Raw genomic sequence first — 23,673 nt, forward strand, 5'->3', positions numbered from 1 at the left:
GTGTGCGATCGGATGCTAATGAAATGGTTGGCAGTTCTAGCGCACCCAGCAGTGCAGTGGAAGAAAGGCCCTCTGGATCCCTTTCTGTAAAGAGTGAAAACCCCAAGGGGCTGTTCTACTCTGGAGCATATCGGGGTTGTCGTGAGTTGACATCCACACCAAGAGAGTTGGTTTGTTTGGGGTTAGACTTTAAATGAAACAAACAAGAAAGGAAAAAAAAAAAGAATGGAGTTGGAGAGCCAATTCTTGCTTGGCTCTGATGAGGCTAAAGGCTCTGCCCCAAATTTCTAGAGAAATCTTTTTAAGAAGAAGGAAAATTAACAATCGGGTCATCAAATAAGAGATCGTTCTGTAGCAATAGATGAATGAATAACGAATGTTCTGAGTGCTATGGTATATTTCCTTAGCATTGTAAACGAGAAAGTTGTGTCCCATATACATTATTGGGGAAGGTGGCAGAGGGGTAAGATGCTTCTAAGATATTAAAACTGAGTGTCTGGGGTGGGGAGAGGCCAGGCGGGGCGGGGGTGAGGGGGCGTGCGGGGAAGGTGTCTGTTTAATACTCATCTTATGGGAAGACAGGTGCTCTGGTGGCGCATACTGGTGATGCTAGGACTGTGATCTGGCCAACAGTTTGAAACCAGCAGCCGCTCCATGGGAGAAGGCACAACTAGGAGTTGGCCGTGCCCGGATGGCAGTTTTTTTTTTTAATCGTTTTATTAGGGGCTCATAAGACTCTTATCACAATCCATCCATCCATCCATCAATTGTGTAAAGCACATTTGTATATTCATTGCCCTCCTCATTCTCAAAACGGCCTTCAGTTTTTAAGGGCGGATGGAGGACGTTAGGAAGAAGGTGGCGGCTGTGCAGCTGCGCAGAGAGGGTGACTACGTGCACTATGAGGGTCCCCAGGGGCCAAGCACGGTTGGGAGTTGGGATGAAATCTTGGGAGAACCCAGGAATGGTTCCTAAGGAGGCGTCAGGGAGCGTCTTCAGCATTTAGGCCTGTGCTGGGTGACTCACGTGCTGATCTTCACCCATGCGCGCACCTCAGCCTGTATTTACCCAAACTCAGATCCCGCGCACATGCACGCCCACGCCCACGCGCCTGCGCCCCCGGATGCTCTAAGACACTTGGCCAGTTGATCCCTTTACAATAAGGTGACCAGATTTAAAGCGGGGTGGGGTGGGGGGTGTTCTTGATTAAAAATTTGGTCTATGTGAACCAAATAGACCGTTCCCTAGTTTGTCGTGCATTCTTTAAAAAAAAAAAATCGGGACTTTTTTAAAACGTCAAAAATCCGGACAGTCCCGCCAAAAGCGGGACGTCTGGTCACCTTACTTTACGAGGACCTCCAAACCCATATTTCCAGAGAAACTTTAGTGGGGTAGAAAAGCGTTTGATGATAGAGCGAGCAAAAAATAAAAATCTGCTTGCTTGCAGTTCTAGCGATGGCCAGAATGCTACAATAAACTGTTGCATTCCACAGCTGGGGTGGGGGTGGGGGGGGAGGCAAGTGGGGAGAGGAGGGGAGAGCAAAGAGACCGACTGGAGAACTCGGAGGGCGAAAGCAGAAACTCCAGCGGCGAAAGCCACCGGGCCCGCGGGGGCCTGGCCAGGGGCGGAGGAGGCGGGGAAGGGTTAACTCCGGAGCGGAGGGTGCGACGGGGGCGGGCCTGGCGCGGGCGCTGGCCCTTTAAGACGGGCGGCGCGGGCCGGCCGAGCGCGGCCGGGATTGGCGCGGCGGGATCACTGGCTTGAGCTGCCCGGCCCGGGGGAGTCGGCTGGAGAAGGCTGCGCTTTGATAAGGTCCTGGCAACTCAGTAACAACCCGAGCGCCTGGAATTAAAAATACTCCCCACTAGCCATGGATCCGGGGGCCGCACGGCATCCCAGCCGCCCACCTCCTCCGCCGAAAGTCCTGGTGTAAAAGGTGGGGGTGAAGATCTGGGCCCCGAAGAGCCTCTGCCCAGGGAGCTCCCCACTTGGCCCGTGGGCGAGGTCGTGCCCGACCCCGTCGTGGGCGTAGGGGGGGCGCAAAGGGCCCGGTGGGACTGAGACCGGGCTGGGCAGGGAGCCGCAGGCCGGGTGACCCAGAGGAGGAGCGTCAGGGGCACGGGAGGGCGGCCCGGGGCACGGCGGCGCGTACCTCCCTTTCAGGACCGTGCGCTCGGCTCGCGCCTTTGAAGTGCACAGTTAAATCCACAGCGCAGTTTTTGTTGGAAGCGCCCGGAGGACATTTGGTGCGCCGAGTGACTGCTGGAAACAGGACCTGTGTGAAAAGCCGGCGGGGCGGGGGCGGCGGGGCCAGGGGCGGCCGCGGCGGGGGCGGAGGCCCGGGAGGGCCTTTTGCATAAAAGGGGCGGCGGGGCGCACCGCCCGACCCTCCCAGGCCGGTGGATTGCGCTCTAATCCGGAGCTGGTGGTTCCACCGCCCCCTCCTCGCTGCGCGACTCCCCATGCTCCCCGCCGCCGGGGCCGGCCCGCGGGGGCCCGGGGCTGCCGCCGCCGCGACCCGAGCCGGGGGCCGGGGCCCAGCCCTGGGCGCCAGCGAGCTCTCGCCCTGGAGCGCGCGCGCCGAGCAATGGTGAGTGCCTGGCAGCGTCGGCGGGGCGGCCTGAGCGCTTTGATGTGCCGGGCGGCCCTTTGAAGTTCCGGAGAGCTATTTCAGGGCGCGCTCGCTGCCCACTGGCCCGGGAGCAGGGGGCCGGGTGCCTAGCGTCCTGAGGGCTCGGCCCGGCCGCTCGGAGCCGAAGCCCCCTCGCCAGCGTGGGCTTGGGTGGCGGGGGGCCTGGCCGGGATACTTGGCCGAGTGAAGGCGGGGGCGGAGAGGGGCAGGTCCCCCCCCCGGGGTCGCGTCGCTGCAGCCGTCCGGGATAGATGGGCGTCGGAGTCTGAATGTACGCGGGAATGCTTTGGGGAGGTGGGATGAAAGGGTGGTGCCCCCCCCAGCCCCCCAACAGACACACCAGCTTTTATCCCCACCCAGCTCACCTCCTTACGTGCCTCCTCCTCTCGCCCCTCCCTGCGCTAAGGGGCCTGGAGCGCTGGCCGCAGCTCAGTCTGCCTACGGGACCGGCCCGAGCCCCGGTGCCCGTGTCCCTCCTTCCCGCTCGGGCCCCGCGCCCCGGGCCGCCTCGGCCCCCTTTGCAGAGAGGCCGCGACTTTGCGCGTCGCCATTTCTGGACTTGGCGGCTGCTTTCGGAGCCTTTTCTGTTGGGAGCCTCTGCGGGTGCGGAGCCGCTGACAGACGCTCTGGGGCTCGGGGGCTCTGCTCGCTTCCCCGGGGGTTCTGGGTCTGCGCCCGACGGCCGTTTCGGCCGGGCTTTGGATGCCTTTGCTTTGCTTTGGGCTGGGAGACCCGTGCCCAGCGGCTTGGCAGAGATGAGAGCCCGGCCCTGGGCCGCCTTCGTCTGCCAGGTAACGGGGCCGCCCCACCTCCCCTCTGCCTGCGTACCGCGGGGGGGGCTATTTTTGGGCCCCTCCACTCTGCCCTCCGCGGTGCCCAGCAGAGGCCCCCGGCGGGGGCTGCGCGCACCCACCCACCCCGGGCTCCGGGCCCCGGAGCCGCGCTCCATCCCCGGCCCGCCCTTGCCCTCCTTAGGTTGGATCCTTCGCGTGCGTAGGGAAAGCGGCTTGTTTATTGGTTAGATAAGACTTAGAGAGAGAGGAGAGAATAGACACGACTGAGATCAGTAGAGTTTGGGATCTGATTCTTGGCACCGACAGTGGTAGCGTGAGATGATTTCTGATCCGGTTTTGCCGGGTTCGCTCAGGGAGGTGGGCTGGGTGGGGGGTGGGAGGCCGCGGTTCTCGCTGCTTCTCAGTTCTCTGGCAAAGTTTTGAAGATCAAAGGCTCGGCTGAGTGAGTTGGGTTTTGGTTTGGGGGAGTGAGGGAGACCGAGGTGGAGGCGTGCAGACTGAGCCAGATTCTTGGCGGGGACTGGAAGGGGGGAGGGGGGTGCGCAGCGGGCATTTACATCTGGGATGGGGTAGGGGGGCGGGTTGCCTGCAGCATCTGGGTTGGGGTGGGGGCGTTTGCCTGCTGGTTCAGGGCGCCCATTCCGCCCTGCGCGGTGCGGACTGCTCTCGGGCGCGGATCTTCTGAATTTTTAAGGAGTGTGGAAGGGGGAGCGCAGAAGGAAGGGGGTGGATGGGGGAATGGGAACCAGATGCGGAGGAAGGGCACGTTTGGAGCGCGAGTTATCTGTGTGGAGAGCCGAGCTGGGAAATGTACCGAAATTGGTCTCACCTGTACCCAGCCGCGCGCCTCCGAGTGGTCTTCTGGCGTTGATGCTATCCTGGAAGGGGGTGGGGAGCGGTGCGGCTCGGCCTCTGTGGTTGGAGGCGCTGAGCGGGTTTGAGGATGGTTAAGTCTTCCACACTCCCCTTGAATCTACCCCTCACCCCCCGCCCCCCCCCAAAAAAAGTCCTGGGAGTTCAGATTTCACCTTTGAAATAAGCGTCTAATACTTGGGATGCGCACCTCACAGATAGCTGGGTTGCTTGATTTGAATGTGAGGAGTTGAAAAGCCTGTTTACTTTCTTGCTTTGATGTTGGGTAGATCTGGTTTTGATTAGATCAATACCCTTTTCTCTCTTTCCACCTCCCCCCCTTCCTTTTCTTTCCAGAGAGGAGGCGCAGATGAGCCCCTGCTGACTTGAGAGAGAGAGAGAGAGAAAGAGAGACCACGCTGGTTGCCGAGAGGAACTGGAAGAAAGAAAAAAGCCCCAAACTGCGTGCGGAGGAAGAACTCCGCCATGAGCAGCGCTGTGCTGGTGCCTCGCCTCCCGGATCCCAGCAGTAGCTTCCGTGAGGATGCCCCGAGGCCCCCTGTCCCAGGGGAAGAAGGGGACACCCCGCCGTGCCAGGCTGGCCTGGGCAAGGGCCCTGTCACCAAACCCATGCCTGTGTCCTCCAGCGCCCGGCGGAACGAGGATGGGCTGGGAGAGCCCGAGGGGCGGGCCTCCCCAGAGTCTCCCCTGACGAGGTGGACTAAGTCGTTGCTCTGCTTGTTGGGCGATCAAGATGGGGCTTATCTCTTCCGGATTTTCTTGGAGAGGGAGAAATGTGTGGATACTTTAGACTTCTGGTTTGCCTGCAATGGATTTCGGTTGATGAACCTGAAGGATACCAAAACTTTACGAGTAGCCAAAGCGATCTACAAAAGGTACATCGAGAACAACAGCATTGTCTCCAAGCAGTTGAAACCAGCCACCAAGACCTACATACGCGATGGCATCAAGAAGCAGCAAATTGATTCCATCATGTTCGACCAGGCCCAGACCGAGATCCAGTCGGTGATGGAGGAGAATGCCTACCAGATGTTTTTGACTTCTGATATATACCTCGAATACGTGAGGAGTGGGGGAGAAAACCCAGCCTACATGAGCAGCGGGGGCTTGGGAAGCCTGAAGCTGGTGTGTGGCTACCTCCCCACCTTGAATGAAGAAGAGGAGTGGACTTGTGCCGACTTCAAATGCAAGCTCTCGCCCACGGTGGTTGGCTTGTCCAGCAGAACCCTGAGGGCCACGGCCAACATGAGGTCTATGGAGACGGTGGAGAGCGGATACAGGTGAGGCTTGGGCAGAGGCTTGGGGTTGGGGGATGGGTGGGTTGGAGGAGGAACCTGACGAGGGGCTTGGCAGATGTTTCCAGTTAAGTAGGGTAGATGGATGGATGGATGGATGGATGTGCTGCTGTGAGACTGACTGACAACAGGTCTCTGGGGAGCTAGGACCCCTGCCCTTGAACCCTTTGATCTTGCTTTGGGCTGTTTAAAGGGGCTGTTGAAAGCGATACCCCCAACAGGGGAGATACCAGCCCCGACTTCAAACAGTGACGAGCAGTGTTCATTAATGCGGGTTACTTATTATCCCTGGACGGAGTCTTCCAAGAGGTTGAAAGCAATAGAGGACAGTGGCTTTTGATGCTTCTGAGTCACCAGCTGAACTTCAGGCCTGGTTCTGGAGGGGGTCCTGTCACCCCTCCGCAGCAGAGAAGGGGAACATTAACGTGGCCTGAGAGGCAGCTGAGCTGTGGTGGAGGTGCCAGAAGGGATGTGGGCACCCATTGAGTGGAGGGGTAAGTGGGTTGCGTGTGTGTGTCTATGTCTGGAGCCAGCGACTGGCTTCACAGCCAAGCCAGTGATTCTTGTAGAATTAGACACTTGGCCACAAAGAAAAAGCATCTATGAGGGACGGTCCCATGGCTTTTGGGGGTGAAGGGCACTTAGCTTTCTATTCTGGTGTTGTCTCCATTCTGTTTTTTAGATGCGTGGGAGTCCAAGGGTCAGCCCACTGTTGATTATTGGGTTGCTTAGTGCTGATGGAGAGAAGAGATCTTGGCCCAGAGAACTGAGGCTCTGGAAAACTTTCTCTTTCGTAGGCATCACAGACAAACAGCCTTTTACAGGATGGCCAAGTCTTAAGGTTCTTGACCTTTGGAAGCAAGAACTTTAAGCTCCAGCTTAAGCTGTTTCAGCTCCAGCTCGACGGAGCCTTTCCCTCCCCTTCCAAAGATCCCCAAGTAGAATGAGCCTTTTAACTCTAGGTTGTGGCTGATGATGGCAGGAGGAGGAGTGGGCGAGTAGTTGGCTATCTGGATGGCGTAGCCAACTCATTCTTGTCCGAGGAACCTAGGAGTCCACTGGGCCGTGGCCTCTGCTGTGGCTCCGCGGTTAGCAGGCAGGAAGACACCCTTTTGGGGTAGCTAGCCGGAGCCTATAGCTGCCCACGACTTAAGGGTTGACTAGGAGGCCTGGGGGCACTGCTGGGTAAGTGTTGGAGTGTTAAACCCACCTCTGGAGAAAGATGAGGCTTTCTGTTCCTATAAAGATGTATAGCCTATGTAGGCTCACTAGGAGTCCAAGCTGACCTAATGGCAGTGTGGTTTCGGGTTCAGATGACTACTGTTGGGGTGGGGACAGGGTTTGTTCTACAACCACCAGGGGGCGCCCTTACAACCTTGGGAGCCCACCTCAGTGGAAATGGGTTGGCTTTTGCAAGGAAGCTTTGGATCTCTGGAGGAAGTTGTAACAGCCTCTTTGCGTTTATGGTTTCTGATTGTTTTGGAGGAAGGGACCAGGTCAGCTCTCAGGAAGCAATGTTTCTGGGGCCGACTGGGTACTCACTAGGCACCTGCCAGCTACAACCCCCCTCTTTCTATTGTGTGGGCATTAGGGCAGACCCAGGGCTAGCCTCCCTGCCCTCTAGCTTGGCAGCTGGAACAGAGGCTCCTTAGGCTTGAGGTAAGGCAGCTTCCCTAGAGCCCTTCGGACAGTGGGGCAACACCTTAGTAAACAAAACAGCCCAGCTTGTGGTTTGGGGTGTTATCAGTAAGAAAGGGCTCACAGGGCAGGCCCCTGCTGTGACTACACCTCACTTGGTGGTGCCCCATCCCTGGCAGAGGCCATAGGTGGACAGCCCCTGGGTAAAAGGTGCTGGGCATTACTCCTGGATGACTTTTTGGGCTCCTGGAGGGCAGGGGTGGAGACAGTCTTGAGGGTTTCTGATTCTGCCTTCTGGTTGTAAACTGTGGGTGTCCTTGACCTTTCGGGCACAGCTTTTCTCATTGGCTGCTTCGGCTTCCACCTTGAACTTTCGTTGGGTTTCTCCCACTGTTGGCTTGGAATGAAGGCTTAGCCCTGCCAGGCCCATATGTTTTCACTATGCTTGTTGTCAGAGAGAATGGAACACAACCCGGATGATCGAATTCCATTTTCATAGCAGATTGTATTCAAGCGTGTGGGTTCATTTTCATATGCAGATGTTAAAGGGTCTGTCTTGAGGACCCTGAAGTTCAGGAGCCCTGGTAGCACAGTGGTTCTGTGTTGGGCTGCTGACTGCAGGGTCGGCAGTTCGAGATCCCCAGCCACTCTCCCATAAAGATATACGGCCTTGGAAACTGTACCCTGCCCTATAGGGCCATTCTGAATCGGCATTGACTCAGTGACAGTGAGTTTGGTTTGTGGAGTCTGGTTCTGGGATCAAAGGTGGTCTGGATTTCCAGTGGGTCTCCACTTATTACCCGAGTCAAAGCCTTCCTGAACCCCCGTGCCCATCTGTTAAAATGACCTGGCACCGTCCCCTCTCTCTGGTATAGGGGTGTGATTAGGAAGAAAATAATACACACGAAAGCCCTTTGTAAATGGGCACACATTGACTAGATAATAAAGGGTCATAATTAGTGTAATTAATAGTGATAATAATTGGATGTGTCAAAAGGGCATTCAGGTCAGGATATCCCCGTCCAAGGGTGACGCTGTGGGTTTTCCAACAACCATTTTTCCTCCTGAGGTTTTCTTGCGTGGACTCTCGGGCCTCCCCATGCAGACTCCGGCCCATCTTTCCCGGTATGGGGCCAGTTGCGGGGGTGTAGGGAGCCCATCTCCCTCATCTCTGGCATTCTCCCCGCCCCGCGCATGCGCACGCCCCGCAGAGTGCCCAGCACGTGGGTTCCACAGTCAATGAATGGAGCCGGCAGCCCAGGCCCGCCGAGGCTCCCTCTTCATCAGGCTGCTGGAGAGCAGGCTTGGCAGCCGAGTGCCCCAGGACTGGCCTGGCTTCCAGGGTGGTGTTTACCGCCTTCGTGCCCTCAAAGGAGCCTCGCTTTTAATGACTTGTTTGTGCCCTCACTGATTTGGTGTCAGGTTTAATATAAATAGTTGGGACGGAAGGGCAGGAATTATCCTCAGAGGGAAGGACTCTGGGTTGAGTGGTGGAGTGGGAGGCCGCAGCTTTTGATGGTCTCTATAAATAACCCCGGGGCAGAAGCAACCTGTCGGAGGTGCACGTGGCAGAGAGCAACACACACACACACACACACACACACACACACACACACACACCCCAGTGTGTGCTGGCGGAGTTGTGGGCTGAGCGTTTATTTTGGGAAGGAGGATCCAGCATGGGGACACAAGCCTTGCCGTGCCCCGGTGCCTCTGTGTGTGCTCCTCCCTGCCCAAGGCCACCCTCTGTGGCCCTCCCTGCCCCCCAGCCCTGCTCAGGCCTGACAAAGTTGGGCCCCCGCAGACGGCCCTTGGGGGGGCTCCACGCACTCTTTGCCCTCCCTGAGAACTCCCCCGGAGGCCCGTTAGTCCTGGAACTGCCCCTCCCCCCCAAGTCCCCATGTTTGGAATCCAGCTTGGCTTCAGCTCTCGAAGACCATGGCACCTTGGGAACGATGTCGTGGGTGTGGGAGCCCACAATTAGAGGCTGGGCCCGGGGTGAGCGTGGCTGGTCAAAGTTCACCTGTTTCCCAAAGCCCCAGATGCTGTTGGAGGACTGGCCAGGCCCCCTCAGGCCTCACCTCCAAAGAGCACATTCTCGCCTTGCCCAGGACGGTGGGAGGGAGTTGGCAGAGGCCTCTTGCCAAGCTCCGCCTCGGCAGGCAGCCAGTGTTTTTGAAGTTGTGCTCTTTGGAGGGGACCATGCAGTCAGATGGTACCCCCTTTGCCTTGGGAGAGTGTAGGGGCCCCTGTGTCAGTCAAGAGAAGAGAGGAGCAGAGACTGGGGGACCCCCACCCACAGCACCCTTCCATTCAGTGTACGGGAACTTGGCTACCTAGGTTTGGGCACTGTGTACTGTCTGAAGTTGGGAGCTAGTCTGTGGGTGCCTGCCCAGAGCAAAATCTGGACCACAGGCCCAAGCGCCCCCTAGAAAGTTAAGAGATTTGCTGTCCCCTTCCGCCTTGCTGAAGGGATATTGAAGCATCTGGTACAGGCACCGTCCCAAGGTCAAGTCCTCCCCGCCCCGCCTCAAGTAACCCCAGGAAAGCAGCTCCATTCGTGTTCTTCAAATGATGAAACCACGTGACCATTTCGTCCAGTTATGGGTCCTTCAAAACTGGTCCTTGAGGAGCCCTGGTGGCATCGTGGGTACACATTGGGTTGCTAATGAGATCATCAGTTCGAAACCACCAGCCAGCTCCAAGGGAGGAACATGACGCTCTCTCCTCCTGTAAAGAGAGAGTCTTGGAAACCCGCAGGGCTGCTGCTCCCTTGTCCTGTAGGTTCACTGTGAGTTGGAATCGACTCTGTTGCAGTGAGAGGCTCTGCTGCAGAAACCAATCACAATTATATTTCAAATACGAAGGGTGCTCACCAAACCGGTCCCTGCCCTCTCTCCCCACAAGCTGGCCTCCCTTCCCCACGCCATCATGGTAGGCTTGTGGGAAAATCCAGATAACTTGACTGCCATCCCCGGCGGCGTTCAGAGCAGGAGATTCCGTTTGCAGACCGGCCACGCAGTACTGGTCTGTTTTGGAAGGGAAGGGTAGGTGTTGGGATCCGAGTGCTGTGTGCAGCCTCTCCTGGGTTTGAGCTTGGCATCTCTGGTTGGGGACGAAGGCATTTCTACTGAGTCCTTGTCTCCTGGGAAGCCCGGCAGCATAGCTCTCAGGGCTAGGATGTTGTTCCTAGGTCACCCAGATCACCACTCTGAGATGTCTGTGTGCTATTTGAGGCTGGATTCGCATTCTCAATCCCAGACTCTCTTATCTCTTGAAACAGCTTTTCAGTGCCTTGCCTGGGGGTCTAGGGGGATAGTGGTTGGACTGCGAGCCATGTGGTTGACAGTTCAAAACCACCAGCAGCTCCTTGGAAGAAAGACTGGGCTTTCTACTCCCGTAAACAGTTACAGTCTCAGAAACTCAAAGGGGAGTGAGTTCCCTGTGAGTCAGCATCGACTCTGTGGCTAGGAGTTTCTGTGGAGGCGGGCAGGCCTAGGTCTTTTAAGGAGATTCCGCAAAGCACCGAGGCCTTGACAGGTGTCATAAATGCTTTCAGTGCTGGGAAGACACTGGAGAAGACAGATCTGTTCCCTTATGGAGCTCATAAGTCTGTGGCTACACAGGACAGGCATTCAGGCTGTCAACACACACTCAGTACATACCGTGACGAGGCGAAGATGCTGGGTTTTGAGCGTGGAGAGAAGAGGGGGCTCTGTTCCTGTTGGTGTTTTGGGTTGTCAGTCTTCGAGTGACTTTTCAAATTGTGGGGCTTTGTAGGTTCCTTGAGGAGATGGTAGACCTTCATGTGGGGTGGCTGTGTGTAAATTACTGATTTCTCAGATGGATACCTGTAGTCCAGGGTGGCTGTAGGTTGCCCCTGGTCTCCTAACTGGTCACAGGAAGCCAGCCCCTGCTCTTGGCCTCGTGGCCATTGGTCCCTATCGAGAGTCTGCGGAGCTCACTTGTCTGTATCTTTCTTGAGGTCGGAAGGGGCCCGAAAGAAGTCAAGTGCTTGCCCACTGTGCTGTGAAGCAGCAGCCCGGATACCTGGGAACTCGAGCTGTTTTAGAGACTTGGGTGATTCCATAACCCGCCCACATCCACTCCATGGTCCACCCCCGTCACGTAAAAGCACTTTCTGACATTTCAAGCCCATTTCGTCTTCTTATAGTGTTCCCAAACCGAGGAAAGCCTCCTCCCCGGGAGTTGCCCTGATCAGCTAGGAGACTGTCGCTGTTCCCACTACTCCTATCTGTCCTTGGTGTCAGGGCTCCTAGATGGAGGGCCTAGAGACCAGTTCTCAAACACAGGTGATCTTACCATGCCCGTTCAATCCTCCCCCAAATCCCCGGGAGGTGGTGAGGCTTCTCACTATCGACAGACACCAGGGCAGGGCAGGAGAGGCTAAGTGACTGCCCAAGGCCCCTTGGTTAAAGGTGTTTGACACGCATGGGCTCCTGTGAGACACCCTTGGTCGCTTCTTGGACCATTGCCCATAGCGTTCTCCAACCCTCAGCCCCAAACCAAACTGCCATCGAGTCGCTTCTGATGCATAGTGACCCTACAGGGCAGGGTAGAACTGTCCTTATGAGTTTCCAAGACTCATTTTTTTTACCGGAGCAAAAAGCCTCATCTTTCTCCCAAGGAGTAGCTGGTGGTTTCGAACTGCTGGCCTTGCAGTTAGCAGCCCAATGTATAACCTATGACGCCACCAGGGCTCTGGCATTCTCCATCTGGCTGTGTCGGAGTTTCCGCACCTCGTGCAGTAGGACAGAGTGCAGGTCCCTTCTGTGGTTGAGTTGTAGGGGTTGAGGGACTGTGGGGCCGTCTGGCCCAGTAACGAGTGGGTGGTATCCCAGCAAGGCTCGCGGCCTCAGGGGCTTCAGTGGTGAGGCTGAGAGGAGATGATTAGGCAGTGGATGCTCTGTGAGCTGCTGTGTGCCACACTGGGCTGGGTGCTGGGTGTGTGGTAGTGAAGATAACAAAGACCCTGCCCCATTTGCCACATGCCCACTTTGGAATGTGCCCAGCACATAGTAAGTGCTCCGTCAGTGGTAGCTCTTGGTTGTTAGTAGCACTTCTGAACCACAGGGGGAGGAGCCCTGGTGTTATACAGCATGTTATACATGCTGGGCTGCTAACCTCAAGGCCTGAAGTTCGAAACCCCCAGCTGCTCCATGGTTAGGTTTATATAGTCTTGGCTGTTTTGCTCTGACCTGTAGGGTCACCGAGTTGGAACTGACTCGATGGCAGCGAGTTTGGAGTTGCAGCTGAAGGGACGGGATTTAGATCATGGCTAGGTGCATTCTGGTTCTGAAATGTTACAGCTCTGGTAAGGGTACTTCAGGTTTGTATTCCCCATCTGGGGTACAACCTGTTCAAAGACCCAGGGTGGCCTCCTCTGCCTCCTCTCATCCCCACTTCCTCCCCCATCCAACCTGGGCCCATTGCTCTTTCTCTGTAAGCTCCCCTCACCCAGCTGGCCAGACACCCCTCTTTCTTTCCTAACCTGGTGTGTTAGTCCAGGTTGGCAAGAGAAACGAATCCAGTGACATGTATGTGTAAGAGAGCTTTATATCAAAGAGTACTGTATATATACCTACATAAGCTGAGTTTTTCGGCACATTTTAAATGCAGTTTTTGTGGTAAAATTAGGTGCCTCGGCTGGTAGTCGGGTGGGCTTAACTCTGAGTATGTGCGGTAATTGTATATTAAGAAAAGATCCCAGCCCTGTCCAGTTCTAGTCCTTTGTCTGATATTAGCCCATATATGTTCCATCCCAGCCCATAAATTCCTCTTCAGACGCACATAACATATGCAATGATGCTGAATGCAGAAAGATCACAGGCCAATAAGTGGAAAGTCTAGTGGATCCAGTGGCTCTGGAAAAATCTCAGCATTGTTGTGGGTCTCCACATGGCTCCTCCAGCTCCAGGGCACTGGCTCCATCAACATAGCTCCCTGTGGATTGTCAGCAGGAATGTGTATAGCAGTGTGTGTGTCTGGCCTCCAGTGACCTATTTAGCTATGTTGTGCCTCCAAATGATGGCTTCCCCAGGTGCTGAAGTGTGGGAATGCCCGCCAGGCCCAGGGCCCAGGGGCAGGGTTCCTGCCCTCCTGCATCTTGGGCACACCCCTTCTCCCAGGCAGTGTGTGGTCCTGGCTCCTTTGCAGGTGGCTGGCTCTGAGTTGTGACTGAAGTCTGATCAGTGGGGGTGATTCAATGAGGTCACCTGGCTGTCACTGCGTTTCCACCAGCTTACTCTCCCAGAGCAGAGCAGTCTGTTCCGGAGTGTGAGTGCCTATTTAGAACTTTGTAGGGTGCTCTGGAAGGAGCCTTGATGGTGTGGTGGTTCTGTGTTGGGCTACTAACCACAAGGATAGCAGTTGGAACCCACCAGCCGCTTTGGGGGAGATCTCTGAGGCTTTTGACTCCGGTAAATAGCTGCAGTCTTGGAAACCCACGGGGCAGTTCCGCCCTGTCCTATGAGGTTGCTTGTGTGCTCTCGTGGTATAGTGGTCCCATGTTGGGGGTTACGAGCCACAGCGTCAGCAGTGGGACACCACCAGCAGCTCCTTGGAGGAAAGAATTGGCTCTCTACACCTGCAGAGAGCAGCATCCTCGGAAACCCCCAAGGGCAGTCCTACCCTGTCCTACAGGGTTGCCATGCGTCAGAATCCTCTCCATGGCAGTGAGTTTGATTTCTTTGGGGAGTGCCCTGGGGTGCTGCTGTGACCCTGGTGGGCTCTGCTTTTGGGAACTGAGGAACCCAACCTGCTCTCTCCTCACCCTTTGCACCCTCCCTTTCTGCCTCCGATGAGCCCCCCCCCCCACGCCCCCGAGCTGGGCATCAGGTTGGCATTGAGCACAGATGGTAGGTTGGCGTGTCCTGGGGTCACCCCATTAACTCGGGTTACTGGGGAGGCTCTGTGACCACATGGCCCTCCCTCGTCCCGCAGGTCCTTCAAGAGGAGCGATCCCATTAACCCGTACCACGTCACGTCCGGCTACGGCTTTGCCCCCGCCACCAGCGCCAACGACAGCGAGATCTCCAGCGATGCGCTCACAGACGACTCCGTGTCCGTGACGGACAGCAGCGTGTGAGTATGCCCAGTCCCCGCGCTGCCTGGGGCGCCATCAGCCATCGCACCTGGCTCTGCACTTCCCAGCTGTCTGTGTTGTGCGGGTGGGGTGGTGCGAGGGAGTAGCCTGGCGCTGTGTTCCAGGGACAGCCTGTGCAGAAGGGAAGAACCCTTCTGCTTCAGGTATGAGGTTCAGATGAGTCCCTCGAGCCCCGGAGTGAAAGACAGACAAATGTGTTGTTGGTGGGTTTTGCATGCTTTCCTTGTGGCCAGAATTCCTTGGCTTGTGCTGAACCCAGATAATCCCATCTGTGCAGAAGCAACAGGTAGGCAGCAGCATGGCAGGAGCCAGGTTTTCCTTTAGGAGCTGATGCATTCTGGAGAACTGGCACATGGAAGGTGTAGGGGGCAGGAAGCTAGGTAGGGGGAAGCGGGGGTCGTATGGCGTGATGTTGCCATACGGATACCGTAGACATGGCCTCATTCAGTCCTCGTTGGTGGGCCCCCGACTGCGTCAGGCACCGGGGACCCAAAGTAGGGCCTCTTTCCTCTGCTCACGCTTGCTGACACACCTCTGCCTGGAAGTGTCTGCTCTCGGGTCTGCTGCAGATGGATGGCTTTGAGTTTTGAGTCTGAGTCACTGGGGTGGGGTCCTCTCTGGCATATGGCCTGCTGTCCCCTTCCCTCGCCATCCTTGAAGAGTGTTTCTGGACAGCTGGTGTTGGCCCTGGGCGAAACTCAGCCAGGGCTTCTCACACACCCGCGAGCCGAGAACCACAGTAGGAGAAGTGGTCTTTGAAGGTTTGAGAGTCACGATTTCTTCTCCCATGGGCACCGTTTTGAAAGACAGGCTTTTTGGCCTCCTGTGAACCAAAAAGTCTTGGCATTCTTCTTTAGCACTTACTCCTTTTTCTTCTTCAGTCTGGACTGGACCGTCCATCCTTCCAGTTCGTTTGAAGTCCTCTAGTTTCTGTTGGCCAGTGTCCTGTTGCTCTATTGCTTGACTTGCGGCCTAGAGCCACTTGGAAGGAAACTCCATGAGGTTAGTTTGGGACTCTGCTCTCGCTTTTCCTGGTGACCTTCGTTGTGTTACCTCAGATTCCCTTCTGCAGGACGGTAGAGAGAGCCTGATGGTGAGAGGGTCAGTTTCCATGTGGCATTGGGCCCTAGAGATCCTGGGGTCCAGAGAGAGGAAGGTGCACATTGTTCAATGGGCACAGAGACACAAGGACTTCCCACAGATCCAAACCAAGACCAACTCATGTCTGCGAGTCCACACCATGGGACAGGGTAGAACCGGCCCTGTGTGTTTCCAAACTCTTCCCAGGAGCACCGCAGGGGGCTTTAAATCTGATTGAGCTCTTTGTAGCGTGTGCACATTGGACGTAGTTCCTAAAGTCAGGTGCGCTGCACCACCTTTATTAACAGCACCAGGCAAGGTTTCATGTGTCTTGGTGGCCCTGCCGGTGTTGTGGGTTATGCGCTGGACTAGGTCAGCAGTTCGAGCCCACTAGCTGCTACTCGGGAGACAGAGGAGGTCATCTGTTCCGGGAGAGATCAGAAAGCCTGGGAAAAGCCACAGGGGCATTTCTCCGCTGCCCTCTAGGGGCGCTGTGAGTCGGGCTTGACCCGATGGCAGCGAGTTGTCGTGCCAGGCGAGCTATGATGTATGTCTCCATGGTATAACAATGCAGATCCGTTTTATGTACAAGACTGGAGTGTTGTCCCTGAGGTGACAAGCTGGGGCTCCTGTCTCCGTGTGTTGGTGCCCCACCACCTTACAAGGAGCGCTTCTTCCTCCTTTGTGTCCCTTGTCTTCTCCTCCTCCCCCGGCTTCAAGCAGAACCGCTCCCTCAGCCTTTAGGGATGTAGGGACGTTGTCTTGGCAGTATGTGGCCCATCCGAGTGAGTCGGAGTTGAAAGAGGGCGTGGAGTGAAGCTCCTCAACGTAGCCTGCTTAGGACTGCTTGGTTTCTGGGGGCCTATGGTTGGCTTAGTGCCCTTGTTGGGCCAAGCCTTGGACCGCTGGCCACAAGGCCGGCGGTTCAAACCCACCAGCTGCCCCGAGGAGGAAAGATGAGGCTATCCTCCGGCCAAGATTCTTGGTCTTGGGAGACTCTAGGCAGCGTTGCTACGAGTCGGACGGGACTCTGGCCGTGGTTTCGGTATTGGCTTGTTTCCTGGCACCGGGCTGTACTTCATAGAGGGGTTGCTCTGAGCTCGTGATGCGAAAAATTGTGCAGAGGTCCCTCGTAGCCTCTTGGCATGTTTAGGTCTCCAGAGACCCAGTGAGGAAGGCAGGCAGGCAGGCTGGCCTCTGACCGACACTCACAAGTGAGGAAGCAAGGCACAGGGGCCCCAGAGAGAGCTGGCCGTGCCAGCGAGAAGGCAGATGCATGGTTAGAGGGGTTCACCCGTTCATTCTGCTTTAATGCTCAGAAGCCCGCCCCCCGCCCCCTGCTTCCTCCCTGGCATTGAAGGACTCTGGACTGCTGACATCCTGGGAAGGGACTTGGAAGGCTCACAGACGTTCCCTTTGCCAGCCAGCTGTTCTGGGGAGCCAGGGTGGGGTCGGACAGAAAAGGATAAGCCCCTCCCTCCCTGAGTGGTGTTCTCACCCTGGCTAGAAAGTGCCCCTTGCGTCCCCAGTGCAGTCCGAGCCTGGGCTTGTGGAGAGCTCCGGAAGTAGCTGCCTTGGGTGGGTGGCGACCAAGGGCCCGACTTGGGGACTCACTCCTGACCTGCTGCGCCCCCTCCTTCTCCCCGGTGCGCCATCCCCTTTCCTGGGAACTGTTGTGTAGGTCTGTGGGCCACGTGCTGCCTCTAGTGGAGGACCATAGAGGCTCGGGACGGAGGCTTGGCATGAGCTAGAAGCCCAGGGCCTGGCGTGGGATGCTCCCACTGGCCTCCCCTGGTGTGTGTGATCTGCCGGGGGTCGGACGGGTCACCTGGGACTCCCAGGGTTGGGATTAGACCCTCTGCTCGAAGCATTGCCAACTGGGCTTTGCACAGAGGAGCGCATGCACGGAGTGAGGAGGAAACTGTGGGGTGGGGGGAGTGGGGGGGATGAAAAGCCGCCTGAATCACTTTCAGCCCATTGTTCATCAGGGAAGCTTAGCAGGGATAAAGGGGTGGGGGCAGACCCCTTTGAAATGTCCTTGAACAAGTGAATAGGTGCACCCCATAAAGCCTGAAAAGGCCCTGGCTGCTTCTCCTGGCACAATGGGCTGGGGTGGGGGCAGGGGCGGGGAGGAGCTGGGGAAGGGGCGAGGCTGAGGAGGGGGCGGGAGAGGAGGTCACAGGCGCCTTCAATAGACTCCAGAAGGTTTGAGTTCATTAGACACAAGCCCGGGGAAGCAGTTGTCTTGTGGGGCCTGTTGGCAGGGGAGGCCTGGGAGAAGTCAGGCTAGGACCGACCCGCCTTGCCTCTTGTTCCTCCCGAGGCCTGGATATGGACTGCCGGCACGGGGCTCCTAAGAGATCCACTCCGTCACCCAGAGCCCACAGCTGACTTGTGTCTCCGTGCTGAAGATGGCCCAGGGCTCGCTCCATTCTCCAAGTGGCAGGCCTCGGGGACGGTGTCCCCTGCGTGCTCCAAGGACATGGCCTTCTCATTTTGTGTTGTCAACGTCCAGGCTCCCAGTAAGGCCTTCAGCCCCAGTCCCGGGAGTGCTGGGGACTTAGGAGACCGCCAGGCGGTGAGACCACCAGAAGCAGCAGGCGTCCGGGCTGCCCACGTGGCTTGGCCAGGTTACAGGTGGCCAGAACTACAACAGCTTCGTCCGTGGTGCAGTGGACGGTCCCCCTCCTGCTCTCTGCCTAGGCGCTCTCTCCAACACTGGGTTTGACCGTGCGCACGTGTGTGAGAAAAACCCACGGAGCCACGTCTGGCCTGGCCTGTTGGATTGCCGTCAGTCGGAATGAGCTCAAGGGGCGGGAGCTGTTTGTTTGTTTTCTGTCTTATTTAAGGGTCTCCTTTGGACCCCAGGGAAGGCTTCTGAGGGAACTTGAAATGCCACTTTATCTTACAAACCAGGCTTTGGATGTCGGCGTGATCAGAGGCAGCAGCTATACCAAGGTGCTCATGTGCACGTGGGTCAGCGGTTTCAAAGCGCCCGCGCTGACCATGGCCCAGTCAAAGGGCCAAGCTGTTTGGCTTGACTTAAATGGCAGCTAAGAGGAGTCCGCACTTCAAAACCTGAGCTCCCTGGCACCAGCTGGGCCAGCAGCAGCGGGGCTTGTTAGCTAAAAATGATTGTAAGGAAAGGAGGGAGGGAGGGCATGCATGTGTGCGTAGGGGGTGCTGATGCCCTCCATCCCCTCTGTTTTGGGGTGCTGGAATAGTGATCTTCAGCTGGGGGAGCCCCCGCATTCGCGCCCCGCCCCCAGAGTGCAGGGTTGTTCTGGACAAAGATGCATGACTTGCCATGAAAGCCAAGCTTCCTCCAGGCACCTCTGTGAGTTCTGCTCTTGTGGCAGCTTCTCTGTCCCCGGAGCCTTTGTGGGCCCTGGCATCGTCGTAGCATGTTGAAGAGGGGTGCTTCCGAAACCACTGACCCCTTGCCTTCCATCTAGCAGGACCCTGCTGGACCCCTGGCCTCTGTCTGGGAGGGAAGAGAGGAGGAGAGAGCGGAAGCTCCTGGTGGGAACTCCAGGAGGGGATCTGGCAGGGAGCGGCAGTGGACTCTTCTGGGGCTCGAGAAGCCCCTGTCTGTTTCATGGTGGGGTCCACTGGGGACTTAACCCCTGCCCCCGCGATTTTCAAGCAGATACCTAAGGGAGAGCCCACCCACTCTCCTACAAGCCAGGAGAAGGGCGTGGACATTGTCTTGCAACCCCAGTTCGAGAACCCAGTCTTGGAAACCCCCACCCCACAAGGGACCTCAGGTGAGAGAGAGGGGGACTTTTGCTGTGCCTTGGGAACTATATGGTATGCCCCATAGCCAGAGTGCTGAGGTGTGGGGGGAGGACTTTCTACCACCATTCTTCAAACATCCCTTCTTGGAGTTAGGGACTCCTTGGGGCTTGGGAAGTGGCACCCCAAGTTCAGCAGGAAGCCTGTCTTCAGCTAGGCTGGGAGGGGTGTGGTGGAATGGGAGGGCAGTTTGAGACGAGGGTGGTGAGTGTCGGCTGATGGTGTAAATATGAGAGTTCTGGATTTGAATCCTGAGTCTAGCCTAAATCCTGACCCTAAGGCAAGTTCATGGGCACTACTGAGCATTGGTTAAATGTGATTGGTTATAAGGGTGTGCATGCAGGAGTCCCTGGTCTCATAGTGGTGACATGTCCGGTTGCTAACTGCATGTCAGCAGTTCAAAACCACCAGCTGCTCTACAGAAGAAAGGGGAGACTTTCTACTCCTGTAAAGAGTTACAGTCCAAAACTCACAGGGGCAGTTCCACGCTGCCCCCGGTCACCGTGCTTCACATCAACTTGGTGGTGGCTTTAACTGAGAGTGTATGTGAGAACACGGTGTGGTCATACCGTGAGCCCCAGGCTTGTGCTGCCCGCGCCCCAGTAAACGAACAAACAGCAACAAGCAAATGTCTCCATTTGATTATATTTCTAAGGCTGTCAGTCTAGTCTGTACAGGATCAGACAGCCTCGTCTATCTCCTGGAGAGTGGCCAGTGAGTTTGAACTCCCAACCTCAAGGTTAGTAGCCCTCTGCATATTCAACAGGACCATGAGAGTTCTTCAACCCACAGTAGGAACTCGGTCCCTGGGAAACTGTGGCTCCTATTGGAATTGCGTCTCGGGTGGGAGGGACTGGCTGCTGGCCTTGGAGCACCAATAGGGCCATTTTGTCCTGCAGTGGGTTAACCAATAAGCAGTGTTTTGATAAGTGAATGTCTCTGGGCTCAGCGTGTTGCCAGGACTTAGACTCTCTCTCTCTTTTTACCCGCAGCGGCTTTGGCATGTACCATACAATTTGGTAGTTCAATCATATCACGGAGGAGAATCGTACAATCATCACCACATCAGTTTTAGAGCATTCCACCCCCACGGTGGCAACGCCTTTAAAACGAGTCATGCAATCTCAGTTCATTCTGATGTTCCCTCCCGTCTTCATTGTTACGCCCCAAATCCCCTTTCCCTCCCTGGCGTCCGCCCCTGGGTTCCCTATATCCCCTTGTATCAGTTATTATCATTATGTCTCCTGCGCTTCACTGCTGGGAGACCCAACAGAAAGCAAAAAACAAAATTGAGCTAAGGTGATAAGGATAAATCATAACCGTAAAGAGACAAAAATACAAGTAATGCATAAGGGAAAAACCCCCGCCAACATTCAAAAAGTCATGGAAGAAATTTCTGTCACAGAACCAGTAAGAGATGCTTGCACCCTCAGAACAAATTCAGGGTGTGTAGGGTGGTTAACTGGCCAGGTGTTGAGTTCGATCCAGCAGAATCAGGATTACAATGATCTCTGCCTCCTAGTGAGGCTTTGGAGCCTCTTGTCTGTGGCAAGAACGAATTTGCCAGCAACTCACTTTGATTAGATACTCTGCAGATGGTCAGGACTTCGATTCTCTTATCTTACCTGTGACCAGGAGGCTTGCATCTTGGGCCAACTGGTCCATCTGAACCTGCCCCACAGGTGTTTGGTACACCTGCAATCCCTAGTCTGCCTGTTCTGCCAGAGCACCCAACGCTCCACATATGGCCCCTGCACCCCCTTAAGTAGCCTTGTCCTTCACGCTCTTCCCGAGAACCTAGTGGTAGCGTGTGTTTGGCTGCTAACCTTAAGGCCAGCAGTTCAAAGCCACCAGCTGCTCCGAGGGAGAAAGAGGAGGCTTTCTGCTCCCATAAAGAGTGACAGCCTTGGAAACCCACAGGGGCAGCTCTGCCCTGTCCTATGGGGTCGCTGTGAGTCGGAATTGACTGGAATGCTCCGGCCTCGGGAGTAGGGAGCTGGAGGACCATCAGTCACCCCTGGCTGCTGCCCGGCGTTTTTAGGCCCTGCTGGTTTTTGCTCACTTCCTCCCACCCTGCAGCCCGCTCATCTCCCACCCTGCGATGGAGAGAACATGGGGAGGGGCTGCCACAATCCCAGCACCTCATCCCAATATTTACAGCCTCTGAGTGTGATGCTTTGTGACCAAAATAGCTCTTCAAACTCTGAGGGTTTGTAAAGAAGAGGCCTCCGGGAGGGAGGGCAGAGCTGAGAAAATAATCACACCTTCGAGCGTGGCCACTGCAGGTCCCGCTTTCAGCTAAGACCAGGCTCAGTCTCCTGGCTCATTCACCTTGTATTACACGAGGGGACTGGGGCTCATCCCTCCATCAGGCCTCCGCCCGTGAGTGAGGACTGCAGGCACACCCTCACCCCACCCCACTTCTTTCTCCCCTCTCCTGCCAGGCATTTTGTCAGTGTGCTGACCACCTCCTTCCATCATACAGGGGGAGCTTGGGAAAGTTCACAAGTGGGATTAAAAGGCAACGAGTTTTCCCATAAATGTTCGGAAACGCCCTTCAAATTCCGCCCAGCAGTCCTGAAGCATCCGGCTGCTGAGCCAGGGCTGGGCAGCTCCGCAGGAGAAAGGGTGGGCAGCTCCGCAGGAGAAAGGCTGGGCAGCTCCGCAGGAGAAAGGGTGGGCAGCTCCGCAGGAGAAAGGCCTGGCCACCCCAATGCATCACGCAGAGTCGCCTTGGCTCGAAACCACAAACCACAGGCAAATGTACCGTAGTCTTTTTTATCTTTCATTGCTTAATTAAATACTTTTATTGGGGCCTCTTACATCTCTTATCACAATCCATACATTCATCCATTGTGTCAAGCACATCTGTGCATACATTGCCATCATCATTTTCAAAACATTTGCTTTCTACTTGAGCCCTTGATATCAATTCTTCATGTTCTTCCTTCCCTCCCTCTCGCTCCCTCATGAACCCTTAATATGTTATAGATTATTATTTTCATATCTTACATTGTCCTCTGTCACCCTTGGCCATGTCCCTGGGAGGTGGTTAAACGTTGCTCCTGTCACCGATTCCCGCTCCCCTCCCCCCCCTTCCCCTTATCCCTCTGGTCTCTATTCTCAGTGTTGGTCCTGAGGGGTTTTATCTATCCTGGATTCCCTGTGTTTCAGGCTGTTATCTGTAGCAGGTACCGTAGTCTTATCTGCCTAAGCCGGTGGCATCTCCTCTTAAGTGTCAGTGTCACTAGGATGTGCCCTTGGCCCTCTTCCCCTGGTGCCCTGTGCCTGGGGCAGCGGCACCACTCCTTAGGTCTGCAGGTGTATTGGACCGAATGCTGAAGGCAGTGGCCGCTATGTGATTGATTGGGCGAAGGGTGTGGGTGGAGACAAGAGACTGGCCACTTAGAGCAGGAACCGTGGGAAGAGCTTGGGGGCAGTTTGTGGGAGAACTGGTGACCTTCCTCTGCCCTGTGTTACAGTCCGATGTGGATTTGGGCCGGATCCTGACAACCACTCAGCGTGATACTCTTGGTAAGACAGTTTGGGGAAGTGGTTCAGTGATGGTAAGCTATTGGGAGAGGTTAAAAGGGCCTCAAGTCTCCTGTTGGGGGGACTTGTAAAATAGGGGATCTCTGATGGTGTTGTGGGTAAATTAAGCATTGGGTGCTAACCCCAAGGCCGGCAGTTCAAGCCCACCCGCCGCTCCTCTGGAGAAAGAGGAGGCTATCTGCCCCTGTCAAGCTTTATAGTCCAGAAACTCACTCACCCGACGGGTCAGTTTCACTCTGTCCTGTGGGGTCTCTGTGAGTTGGAATCGACTCGAAGGCAGCGTTAGGCCCCTGGGTCATCTGCACTTGGCTGCTAACCTGAAGGTTGGTGGTTCAAACCCACTGAGGAACAGATGCTGTGGAAGACGAGGTCTTGGCGATGTGCTTCTGTGTGTTCAAGGCCAGGAAACCCCGGGGAGCACATTTCCACGCTGCCTGTCCCGGGGCCGTCGCCAATGGGTAGCCAGTCGAGGGCAGGGGTGTTACTGGAGGGACAGCGACCTAATGTACAACCGAGCAAACCACACGTGGTCCTGTGCCTTCCTCTCAACTGTCCTTACGGGTCAGCCCACGGATGGCGTCACTGGGTCAGTCCTCCTCTGCGCGGCCTCCCTCTTTGCTGTGACCTCACTACTTCCCCAGGCGTGACGTCATTCTCCAGGGCCTGGTCTCTCCCGACAGCTTGTCCAAAGTACGAGGGGCAAAAGTCTCGCCATCCTTGCCTCGAAGGAGGGATTCTGGCTGTCCTTCTACCCAGATGTGACACTTCTTCTGGCCGTCGGGCACTTTGAAGATTCTTCCCGGCCCCATAATGCAAATGCATCCATTCTTCTTGCTGCCCTCCTTCGAGGGCGGGGCCTCGGTTTAACCCCTTCGCTTTGCTCTGTC

The 23,673-nt window shown here is 56.1% G+C and overlaps 1 protein-coding gene across 2 annotated transcripts in view; it reads left to right on the top strand.

Annotated features, from left to right (window-relative positions):
- The first annotated feature begins 1,804 nt into the window (after positions 1-1,804).
- The window catches only part of AXIN2 (axin 2), a 32,654-nt gene continuing 10,785 nt past the window's right edge, over positions 1,805-23,673 (top strand). Inside the window, exons 1-3 of one of the 2 annotated variants that reach the window (XM_045299943.1) lie at positions 1,805-1,937; positions 4,637-5,580; positions 14,197-14,337. In XM_045299943.1, coding sequence (XP_045155878.1) covers positions 4,766-5,580; positions 14,197-14,337 — 956 coding nt within the window. In that variant the 5' untranslated portion in view covers positions 1,805-1,937; positions 4,637-4,765. Of the gene's footprint in view, positions 1,938-3,363; positions 3,425-4,636; positions 5,581-14,196; positions 14,338-23,673 lie in introns of those variants that run through there. The other variant, XM_045299942.1, reaches the window with a different exon arrangement.

This window comes from Echinops telfairi, unplaced genomic scaffold, assembly GCF_000313985.2.
Source record: "Echinops telfairi isolate 266 unplaced genomic scaffold, ASM31398v2 ScPeMD7_7458;HRSCAF=8496, whole genome shotgun sequence".
NCBI classification, from domain to species: domain Eukaryota; kingdom Metazoa; phylum Chordata; class Mammalia; order Afrosoricida; family Tenrecidae; genus Echinops; species Echinops telfairi.